Source organism: Lissotriton helveticus, chromosome 6 (assembly GCF_964261635.1).
Source record: "Lissotriton helveticus chromosome 6, aLisHel1.1, whole genome shotgun sequence".
NCBI classification, from domain to species: Eukaryota; Metazoa; Chordata; class Amphibia; order Caudata; family Salamandridae; genus Lissotriton; species Lissotriton helveticus.
In genome coordinates, this window is record NC_136067.1 from 1839981142 (window position 1) to 1839993714 (window position 12573).

The 12573-nt window shown below is 44.7% G+C and overlaps 1 protein-coding gene across 1 annotated transcript in view; it reads right to left on the minus strand.

Moving 5' to 3' along the window:
* Positions 1-2138: 2138 nt before the first annotated feature.
* The window catches only part of BATF3 (basic leucine zipper ATF-like transcription factor 3), a 117636-nt gene continuing 107201 nt past the window's right edge, over positions 2139-12573 (minus strand). The window contains exons 2-3 of the mRNA XM_078647120.1: positions 6935-7039; positions 2139-2716 (exon numbers count right to left, since the gene is read on the minus strand). Of these exons, the coding sequence (XP_078503246.1) occupies positions 2528-2716; positions 6935-7039 (294 nt within the window). The 3' untranslated portion in view covers positions 2139-2527. The remainder of the gene's footprint in view (positions 2717-6934; positions 7040-12573) is intronic.

A 12573-nucleotide genomic window follows, 5' to 3' on the forward strand; every position in this document is an offset into this window, starting at 1 on the left:
TTTTTTTGTGTTGACATTTTTTCACTGCAGCTGGAGTTATTTTAAACTTTCTAGGCACTACTCGAATTTTCACTGACGGAGAAACACTGGTAAAGCCAACACCTCTGACTTTAATATGCCAACAGAGGCTGTTTCCATACTTTCTCACATTAGATTCCGACCTACTGGCTTTTCCCAGGATTATATTTGTTTAAGCAAGCATGAGCAGGACCATGGACAGCGCTTTACACATCGGTCAAAGAAAGATGAGGCATTTCACAAATAAACTGTTGGGGGCCCACTTAAAAACAATGCCGTGTTTCAGTTGCACTCAAACGGGAGACCACGGGGCCTTGGGACACTAAAACTTCACTAAATAGGTCTAGCAAAGGGGCTTTATTGGATATGTATATTAATGGAATCCTTCTTCAGGGCAATAAAGATTGATAGCAGCGTCCTGAAACAGAACAGGTACAAAATTGCGATGTGTGTAATGTGTTTTGGTACTGAAGAATACTATAATGATTGTGTGCTTGCATCATTGCAGAAAGCATCCTGGGAGGGGAGGGTTAAACTCCTGAGACAACTTGACACATCAGGTAAATCTTCCAGGTGGCAAGCTTACAGACTGTTCTTCCATTTGAGAGCGGGGAAAAGTGTGAATCAATATGAACTCACCGTTAATTACACTTCATGCATTCCATTCTATCGTTTCAGCTCATCCGTACCTATGCAATAGGAACCAACCATATGCAACACAGGGCCATATTATCAAGACCAGCGATAACATTATCGTCGCTTTAGCGGCAGGAAAGTACGGCTAAAACGGCGATAGTGGGCTTGATAATACGCCCTTGTGAATTCCCATAGAAGCCCAGGTTTGATGTCCTTCAGACCAGAACCTGAGCTTCTATGGGAATTCATAAGGGCATATTATCAAGCCCATTATCGCCGATTTAGCGGCAGTTTCCTGCCGCTAAAGCGGCTATAATGTTATTGCCGGTCTTGATAATATGGCCCACAGTCTCTGTATTGTACCAAAGAGATAGATCACTTGTCCCTCAATTGGGAACCCACGTAGCCCCAGATATGTTTGTTTCTTGTTGTTTCTCATCATGTGCTTAATTTTTTTTATTTATTTATTTGACAAGTTTTATATAGCGCTGGCTAGACCCGGAGGTATCAGAGCGCTTTACAAGATGATTAAACAGTGTTACAAAGTTACATCAGTTACAAGAGCTTGGCATAGAAAAAGGAAATTACATTACTTGGGTTTTTAATAACATAGCAAAGAAGATCAATGGGGTATAGAGGGTAATGGGGTGAAAGTAAAGGGGATAGAATGCAGATCAGGTCTCAGCAGACCAGGCAAGGGGTGAAGTGCAACAGGGGATACCACGAAGTCAAAGTCAGCAAGCCGGTGGGGTTATTCATGATCAACCACATCCAGAGCCAGAGTCCCTCACTGCGTCGGGTCGTAGCTGGAGCAGGTCCGAGGGAGGGCGCGAAAAGGTGCCTCCCTGTGATCCACAATAGGAGACGGGTGAAAGGTGCTTCAAAAGGGGGTTGGGCTAGGGCACGGGTAAATCCGGCGGAATAAAGGCGCTAACCAGTTGGGTGAATCAGTCTGGGCGGCTTTCAGTCAGCAAAATGGAGGATCCAGGACATGAACCCCAAAATACCTCTCCACAAAATGGCGGGGCTAAGGACAAACAGGAATCCGGTCTTAAAGGCCAGCAAGAAAAAAATACCCAGGTACAAGTCACTGTGAGGGGCGGTCGATCACCAGCACAGGATGGAGTAAGGTTGGAGTTTGTCGATCCCTCGAACATCAACAATGTCAGGGGAAAGTCAGCGTGGGGAGCCCAGGCAGCGGCACCGGAAGACGAAGGCAGCTGCGCGGTCAGGAGGGCAGGTCGACACCAGGAAGGGAAAACAAACTCAGCAGTACCAGGCACTCACAAAGGTTGCTCAGTCAGGGGAAAACACAATCCATGCATGCCTTCCACAAAAGGCTGGATAAGAAAAGACATCCACTGCTTGAGCAGTAAACATTTCTTTGTTTGCAAAGATACATTTCACACAATGACACTGAAAAGTTGTAAAAAGGAGTTAGGAGATTTAAAATGTTTTTCTAAAGAAAGAAAAGCACAAATCCATTTTGAATTCATATAAAAACACCAGTTTATTCTTTCAAATTAACTGCTTATACCTTGTAAACATTGCTTTCACTTTTGCTCAAACACAAAAACCTTTGCACAGGAATACTGTTGTGGCATGTGGCTCTGAGAGTGAAGTAGTAGAGTTGTATCTGATGTACCCTGAGCTGTGGATTCTTTTCAGAATGCAAGGGACAGGGATAAAAACAAGTCAAGAGACTGCTCCTATTGTGAGGTGAAAATAAAAAGAATTACTAGAAATATTCTTAAATCCAGAATGAGCTGCCAAGGGTCTTAAACGCCTGTGAATTGTGTCTCCCTAATGGATCTAATTTTCCATGAAAACTTTAACATAAGCAAATAAGGCGGAGTGTGTCAAATAGGGTGTGTCATCTTGGTAGGCAGTGGGGGAGGCCATCTGTTGTTCTAGGCATTGTCACTAAGTTCACAGGGCGGTGCAAGAGAGGGCAGATTTGCTCATGCGCCTTCAGGACTCCACTCAAACGCTTGACCTCCTCTGCCAACCTCGCAACCTCCTTCTTCAAGCGGCCATTTTCTTGTTCGAGACATTCGTATTCCTAAAGCAATAAAAGGACAATGAGTCCAAGCAAGACATCGCTTTGGGTTCTCAGTTATTTAGTTACTGATTATGGTTGCAAGTAGCACAAACTATAATTGAACAGTTTTACATGCAAAAGGAACATTACTTGTACAGGCTTTTTTCATGAATGATGACCAAGTGAAATGTAAAGCAACTACGATACAAAAAATTTATTCCTTTGTTCATATTAATTCTGCTCTTGCTTTTTTCTTAAATAACTTCTACGCTTCCCCCCAGGCAAGACTCTCTGTTTCTGCTGAGTCCAGGGCCGTTCTCATATCTTGGATGTCTTCTACGACGACAGAGAGTTATGACCACGGGGAGACCTAGGGCCATATGTACAAAGCATTTTTCCAGTTGCGAACGGGCCAATTCGCAGATTCGGACAGTTTGCAACCGGGAGAATGCCTTTAGGAATGTACAAAGCCCAGATTGCGATTGTGTAGTTCGTTACCCAATCGTAATTTGTATTTCGCAATTCGGTATTTGTAAGAGGCGTGTTTGGGGCGTACCTTCCAAAAACCGAATGGCCCTGGTAAGTACGAACGATTTGTGACCAAAATGCGGTTGCAAAACATTTGCACTTTACCACCAACTCAAAGTTGGTGGTAATGCATTTGGAAATTGGAAGGAATCCCCATGGAACCCTTTCCCCTTTGTGAATGTTGGGGAAAAAAAATTAAGACATGGCAGTGGTCTCACAGACCACTGCCAGCTATTAAAAAATGAAAACAAAACATTTTCTTTTTTAATGTTGAAACGCAGGCCGTTTTCCTTTAAGAAAAACGGGTTGCATTTCAACAAAAAAAAAACGTTATCCAAAGACGATTACAGACATGGTGGCCTGCTGACCTCAGCAGGCCATCATCCCTGTGATGGCTGCGATTCCTAATGGGTCACAAACTGTGACCTACCTCTTTAATATTCAGAAGGTAGGTCGATTTGCAACCACTAGGAATCACAAGTATGAAACAAAATGTTTCGTACATTAGGAATAGCGATTTCTACATAGCGATTGGATAAAAACGTGATTTGGAAATCACAATTCCTCTTCTTTGCACATATGGCCCCTAGTTACTAAATTCACCCTGACTCGACCTGACACTTATAGGCTGAGTCAGGCAATTCACTGGGCAGGCGGGCCCTCTGCGCGCTAAGCCCTAAAGCGAGATGATACACCCATTGAGTCTCTCTATCTCAACAACGTTCGCTGTAAAGGCATATCATGGCTAAAGCAATGCCTCCTAACTGACCCCCCCCCCTTAGGAAGCACGACTATGTATTACAGTGGGAAAGAGAACTGACTACTGAGATTCCCATTGACACATGTTGGGGATGGCTATATTGCAGAAAGGGACTACATTCTCGATCTGCATCCGCTACAAGAAGAATGCATATAAATATTGACCCGCTTGTACCCCACACCTGTTAGACTTGCCAAGATGTTTGGGGGTTCAGATTTGTACTGGAAAGGGTATGGTGAACGAGGCACATTTTTGCACACATGGTGGTCTTGCCCATTATTTCAGACATTTTGGGTAGAGATCCAGTGCACAGTAAAGACCATCACAAATGTTCTACTGTCACTGGATCCACTTACGGTCCTCTTGGACAACCCAGTGGAAGGAAGAATTTTTCCCATGACGACCCTCCAAAGCTGCTTTTTCTCCCATCTGCTCCTAGTGGCGTGGCTGTGTGTGGCCCAGATGTGGAAACAACGCTACTTCCTATAGAAGATGTGGTGGGGAAGATTTGGTCCCTCTACGCCACTGAAAAATTGACTGCTATCATCCGCAATTGAGTGGCTAAATTTAACGTCAGATGGTGCCCCGTTACCACCCGTATAAAGCACCTACAACGGGTAGGAGGGCTCTATATGACAATGTCTAAAACACTAAATGCATCCGACATCCACGTCACGTCCTCCTCTGATGCGGAGGAGGGATCTGCAGGAACAGAGCTTCCACTTTGACGAACACGCGCCTGCTACTGCTTTTGTTTGCTCATTTCTCTTCTCTTCTCTCTTTTCTTCCCCCTTTCAGGATTGTTCAAGGTGATACGGAGGGTTTCTTTTCATCCAGCATTTTAAAAGTTAGATCTCTGCTCTTGTTTCTTTGTTGTAGGCAGGCCATGAGAATCCAGTATGACGTAATATGTTTAAGCACTATATAGCACATAGACCAATAGTCAGATTAAAGACTGTGTGATGCAGGGGATTTACCACATGTTTTCCCCAATAATGAGTGAATAGAGCTCAAAGGAGGATTTTCTAGGACTCTCTGTTTTTAAAGACTCGTTTTGTGCATGGTACACCCTGTGCTATATTTTGTTATTGTTGTTATATAAACAAGATGATAAAAATAAAGAGAAATGATCCTTGTCCATAAAGCTGCAGGCAACCCTTGACCATATGCAATTTAGCTACAAGCTCAAGACTTATCACTTCCAGTTACATTAATTGAACATGTAGCTTGCATTACCCACTAATTTGAATTTACACATAATCTTCGATGCAATGGGTCTGTTTTGTCAATTTTACTTGATACCCACTGGCTCAATTCCACTCTCTGAACAATTTTGGTCTTCAGAGGTATTCTTTTGTTCCTGTGCATAAATCAATTTAACGTTTCCAGGTGCCCTTTTTGGTTAGCTTCTTACTTACATATTTGTATTTTGGTTCATTCAGATGCATCTTGCATTGGTAATGAAGCCTTCCAATTTGAATGTGAGGAACATTCAATTGTCTTTTCAATTTGTGATGTGGAATTATGCATTCTCTTGGAACACAAGTAATCTGATAATTTTTCCTTTGCATCCACAATACAGTTTTCAATTTTAACCCATGCGTGATGAAGAAAGAAGTGGTTGTTTAACACTGGTTTCAGCCCTCTCAGTTGCGCTTGAACCAATAACACAATGCCTAGATCCAGAAAATAATGACCACTAAGAACAACTTTACGAGTGATGTAGGAGCTACTAGGGCAGCTAAATGACATAGGGGCCTATTCCGATTTTGGGTGGACTTGCGTCCGCCTGATGCCATCTCATGTGAGAACCAACCGTCCGTAGGTCCGCGGTTCCGCACCCCCTATTACAATGCAACCGCACATAGTACGGTCGCAAACTCCCATTTCTCTATGGGAGCATGTTCTGCGGTCGCAAACCGGCCATAGCACAAGCTCCCACAGAGAAATTGGAGTTTCTGTGAATCCCTGCACTGCGTGGCAAGCATCTCACGGCGCTTGCCATGTGGTGCAGGGATTTACAGGGGGTCAATATAGAGGCCCCCAGGTCCCTAACCGGAGTCCGCTTACGGATGTGGGCCCGGTTAAGGGCCCCCTAAGTCACTTTCGACAGACTTTCCATGTCGGAAAGCCCGACATGAAAAGTCTATCTGACCATCATCATAATCCCAGACAGTGGAAACGCCGTCCATTAGGGATTATGTTATGTTTTCTGACAGGCCAACGGTCTCCTTGAGCCCATCGGAAGCCAGCTGGAATGACTGGCTGGTTTGACTCCTGACCGCCTTAATTGTAATACGGCGGTCAGAAGTCAAATCAAGGATGTCCGTAGGAAAGCCTCCGACCTGCGTTCAGAGGCTTTCCAACCGACATCCTAATTAGCCTCATAGTTTTTCGCTCTTATGTTACGATCCTAGGAGTCCTGGGTTATAAATGTCTGACAAATGCCCGGCAATGGCGAAATCTGGAAACTGAAGCAATCATAAAAGCAATGACTATTTTTCTTGTTAAAAATGGAGCTACTTCCCACTTCAAAGGGCCGAATGACATTTTAAGAATCCAGTCCTGGTGAAAGAAAAAGAGTAGACTAGCTAGGAAATCTATGCTTTTGTTTGTAGGTGCAGGTTTAGAGTTCGCTTCATAAGCCTTGAAATACTTGCATTGATTATAAAAGAGAAAAGAATCAGGCGATCTCAAAGACTAAGCAGTGATGGTGGCCACACAGCAGAGTGTCTGTTAAGGTAAACTTGGGGCATTAAAGATGGGTTAGGAATATTTTTTCTTGGAGCTCATATGCTATTTTCATTGGTCCATCTGAGCCATCAGTCTTAAAGTGAAAGAGTCAAGGAAAGGACAATGAATACAGGTTTCAAACTCAATAGAAAAATAAAAAATGAGACAACGTAGTGCAGAAGAGTACAATAAAAGATATACTTTAATGAGACATTCACCTTATGCAAGCTATCAGCTTTTTGTGTCTGCTTCTTGCGGCTTCTCTGTGCAGCAACTCTGTTCTTTTCTCTCCTCCGAACTTTCCGGTCATCTAACTCCGGGCTCTAAAAGAAAGAGAAAATGAAAGAATGAATGAATGAAAAAGAAATAAAAGTACAAAAGAAAAATTGAACAAAAGAAAATAGAAAAAGAAGGAAAATTAATCAGGGAAGAACACATTTACAAAGTATTGCTTTCTGAAGGCTTTCGGTGACGTTTCTAGTCACAGAATATTTAACATCCATATTAATCAATTTCACTTCAGACAGAGTGATACTGCAATATGCCACTGATTCATACTTTTGTGTGTGGAGACGACTCAGGACTAATGGACAAGAATAAGCATGTAGGCCTCAAAATAAGGCATCACACAAATATTTGCCAAGTTGTGTATCCTTGTGCTGATGCTGGTCTCCCTAATATAATTTGAATGTAGGATGTATCAAAAGTTGCTAAGACAAAAGTACTGAAAACAAGCATTGGTAAAGCCTAAAGGTTTGACAGTTGTACAGACTTTATCAATGTTTGCTTTAAACTGCAATTGCCATACAGTGCCAAAAGCTTTAATGTGTGTATGGCATGATAAGTGGGCATGTGCACATCCTACAAGGATCAAATCTTTTGGCATTGCCAATGCTTGTTTGCCTGGCAACACGTGCATGGGAAACTAGAACTGGCATAGTCAATAAGTATCGCCTTTGGAACCATTGGCTTTGCCGATGGTTTTTAGAGATGGTGTGCAACATGACTAAATAGGAAATCCAAAACTTTTTTAAAGCAAAGGGCTTTAACACAGTTTTATTTTCTAAGCACATCACCACGCATGCATGCGCCTACAAAAGGTGCCGGGGCTTTTGTTTTTTCTTTTTATTTACTGATCCAAGAAGGATTTGTATACTTTTTTTTTTAAGTAGTGCCAAAGCATTTTTTTTTCTAATGGTGGGGGGATACAACAAGGAGAATGGGGTAGAAGTAACACAGACTGCGAGGTTGGGGCAGGAAGGATCACTGGGGATGGGATCAGAAGAAACAAGCATTTACAATGCAACGGTTTCGCCTTTGCAAAAGTTAGAGCTATTGGCATAGTAAATGACAAAATTTTTATTTATGTGTTGGTTTTGAAAACAGATAAATAAATGGGATTGTAATTTACAATGTCAATAGCTTAATCTCTCGCAAATGCCACACACACACACCCACAGAGAGCCCCCCCACACAGAGCCCCCACACACACATACAGAGCCCCCCACACACACAGCCACACAGAGCCCCCCCACACACCCACACAGAGCCCCCCCACACACCCACACAGAGCCCCCCCCACACACCCACACAGAGCCCCCCCACACACCCACCCAGAGCCCCCCACACACTGTGAGCCCCCCCCCACACCCACACAGAGCCCCACACACACACTGCGAGCCCCCCACACACTGTGAGCCCCCCCACACACTGCGAGCCCCCGAACACACTGCGAGTACGCTACCTTTTTTAGTCTCCTGTTTATTTTTTTAAACGTTCTATTGAGTAACACGTTTCTCATGTAAAGTAACTGGTCCTATAGTACAGCGCTCTGACACCTTTGGGTAATGTCTGCGCTATATAAAAATGCACCAAATAAAAAAACTCTGTGCTTAGTACTAGACACACAGACTAACCGTGTTCTCTGCCCCGCCCACAGCAAGCTCGAGATCTCACCCATTCGGCCTATAGCCAGCCTCACTGGGCTCGCGACAGAGCCCCCGCAAAGGCTCATGGGTATCTATGTGGCTTGTAGCAAAGTAAGAGCACGCGCGCTGTTAGTGCTGCAAGCCCATACTGATGCAGAAAGTAAGGCACAAAGAATGTTATTGGTAACACAAGGCGTGACGTTTCCAGAGACTCCATTCAGCCTGACGGTTTGAAAATACATGCATCCCAAATTAATAATTACAGGAGACGTGAGATCAAGAAAGAGACATCAAGAGGATTCGCCATCTTATAAAACTCAATTTCTACTTTTTTTTTAATGTATCATACATCAATGGATTGCTGCTGTTGCGCAGTGTCACACAGCCTTCAATTCATTTCTCTATGAGATTCAATTCAACAGTACAAATATACTTATATAGCGCCATGTACTCCCCAAGTTAGAAACACAACCAATAACAGGTAAATTAATACCCACCTTAATAAATCTGTCAAAATACTTGTTTTAATTATTATCTTTGAGCTTTCAATAAAACGGGGCTGTAGGTAGCAGATAATGAAGAATTACATAGAGAATCTGATCCAAAATTAACATTTCTGTCCTAATTCCAAATATTTTAATAGACCTTGAAAATTGGCCAGAGGGGAAGGTAATTGAAAAAATGTTGATGCTGTGTGTTTTTGTGCGCACACGTCTATTTGTGTGAGTTCATACACGCATGTATTAGTGTGTGCGTGCGCGGCCATTACAGAAGTCTGCTGCGCATTAGGAGTCCCAGAAGCGCGCTGCGTAGTTTGGAAGTACTCTCGTCAGTTCACCGCTAGGACCATAACAAAATGTGAGAAAGATTCTATTTTTAGCCACTCTGGCCCCGCAGGAGGCTGCAGACTCCCAGGAATGTCTTTCTTCCGTCTCAGCTGGGAAACGGAGGACAACAGCAACGGGAAATATCCACTATAAACACCGCGTACACTGAAGCTCCACGTGTACGGCACACTCGCCTCAGAAAGGACACATATTGAATTACACAAAAAAAGTGAGTAAAAAACAGCCACCACGGCAGGGGTTGCGTCGAACCCACTGACAGATGAGAATCTGGGACTCACGCTCCTGACCACGTGCCCGAGACGTGCAACTCGCCAAGCGCGGCCCAGACGCGATTGCCACATAGGCAGAGCAGAGGCGCGTGCAATCACTGGCGCTTTTCAGTTGATCGGCTAGAAGGGACAGGAGCGCAGGGGAAAGGGTCCAGGGGTCAAGAAAAAAAGAGAGGCCTCAAAAATGATCGCCTACGGTTTGCTAGATTTCTTTAATTTTTGGCATGACACACAATGCAGGAAGTACATCTAAGAACGAAGTCTATGGAAAACAGATTTTCGGACTCACACTCGGTGCACTCCAACCTCTAGCACTTACGCCTAATGCAAGTCTTCTCTACACAGTGATGACAGGCCACAGAAGTACACAATAATGGATGGTTTCCGCTCTTTCCCAAAAGTGAACATTTACCAGAAGGGGACAGACCTCCACCCCATGCCCCCTGAAATATGGGGACACTCGGAGCACGTTCTCAACCTATCAGCTTGCTTACGCCAAAGTCAAATGCAAATACGGATGAAACAAGTCAGGTCCCGGGCCGGCAGCCAATCACAGCGGCCCGGGGAATGACGTCACGGGGGTGTCCGGGCCGGCAGCCAATCACAGCGCGGCCCAGGCAACAAGGGGCGGGACTTAAAAAAAGACACAGAAACGCCCCCGAATCGCATTCTGACGGGAAAGAGTAATTGACAGCCAATCTCTTCCAATGGCTAGCCTCCATTTATGGAGCTAGCCAATGGAAGAGAAGGCGGGACAAAGCCCCACACTGTAGGATCATAAGATTTCGCCCTGGCGAGCACTGCTACGCAGTGCTACGCAGTGCTACGGCCAGGGCAAAACCTAAAAAGGAGGGTGGAGGGAGAGTACACAGCACGGGAGACAGAAAGCAACGTGGAGTGCGGCAATTAGCACATGCAAGATGGCAACGACGTAGTTGTTCGGTTGCCCATACCTCTCACCCGCTCTCTCACCAGAGAAGGAAAGGCTGCAACGACGGTGATACTTGGGCCAAGAAATCGATTAAACGAAGTGACCTACCTGGTATGGGGAGGAAGATGCAGTTTTTCTGTGGCTGTGATTTTGGCTGTCACACTCTGAGAGCTTTGAGGATTCCGGAAACTTCCTTCCCAGGCATCGGCTGCTTGCGGCATGGTGAAATGCCCGGCAAGCCCGGGCCAGCAAAAAGGCATTTGCAGACAGTCTTCCTGGTTTCGGGACTGGTGCTACACGGTTGCTTGCAGTCCTCATCATTATGACTCCTAAAGCTCCCAAACAACCCAGCGAGAAAGATTGTATTTCAACACGGACGGCGAGGCTGGCAGCTAGAGAACAGAGCTGATCCATGAGCAGCCAGGCAATGGTGCTGGTTCAGGTGAGCCCAGTGACTTGCGACATGTGAAACACCGGCCTGAATGCTTGAGTGCAGTACGGAAGAATACTTTGGGAAACTCCATACTATGTTCTGGAGGGAAACACTTGTCCTTATCTGTAGCAACCTTGGAACTGGGCAATGTATGTGCATCTTCTGCCATTCTACAACAGGTAATTATGGAATTTTTTCCAAATAAAAAAGACACTGACTAACTCGGTCTCTCAACCCTTCCAGGGCTTCCTGACTGTGCAAAAGGGATATCGGCTTTCTCTCGAGCCCAGGATGGTAAATAATTGCAGTGGAGTGTAGCTGATTTTGAAGAAACAAATGCAGAGGCTGACAACAGGAGCCTTAACCTCCCCAGGGGGGTATTTGGGGTCTACATCTGCTGAGCTAGGGGTGCAGGAGAGCGCTGCAAGTTGTAACACTATGATCCAGCATCTAAGTGCTAAACTTTCCCTAGGGTCAGTGCAGAGTACCGAATCACGAGCTGGCAGCTCACTAAATATTACAGCGGAAGGGGCTGATACATTTTTTTCCCTGACAGATTGCTCGGCTCGGATGCCTACAAATCTAATCTATGTGATGATTGATCTAGCACCTCCTTATCAGATTCAAGTATCACGGATGTGCCAGAGAGAGCACTGAAATGCCGCAGATCCCGTAAAGGGCATAGAGGTCCTCTGACTCCCCATAAAAGCGGTGGTAAATCCTTCCTGAACACTGGGCGAAATATGAGACTATTCACATACGAGAATTATGGATGATACGGAGGTCCCTGCAAATTTACAGTCTTCAGACCAACTAGGGCTGGGAGGAGAATACATGAGCCCTTCCCTGTGCTTGATCCTGGAGTCAATCAAAGGGCATCGCGCCGAGACCCGGGAAGATGGTAAAAAAAACAAGACCAGCAGTGAAAAAGCTGGATGGAGCAATCAGAAAAGTTGGTAAATTCTGCATAGAAATTGATGAAAAGTTGAATTGCTTAAAAGAAAGGGCCTCAGTGGCTGAGGCAGAAATCATTAAGGTTAAGGACCAAGTCCCTGGATGCCCAACTTTCGGACGTGATGTGGAAGCTTGATGACTTTGAAAATCGTCAGAGACTAAATAACCTCTGCTTCCTTGGAATACAGGAAGTGGTAGAGGGAGACGATATAGGAACTTTAATGTTGGACTTACTGAAAAATGCATTTTCTGAACAGTCTGGGTGGAACTGGGATGTCGAAGTACAGAAGGTGCACAGATTCCCTATGAACGTACATAGCTATGGCAAAGGGTAAGGGGGAACAGAGGAAACCTAGGGCAATACTGTTTTTTTTGGCAATTTCCTGCTGAGGTAAGCTATATTGGAAACTAGACACCCAGGGGAGTCCAGGAAGGTGTATCTTCCGTGGATCCCCCAACGTTTCCTACCCAGGATCCATTGCAAACCTCAAATT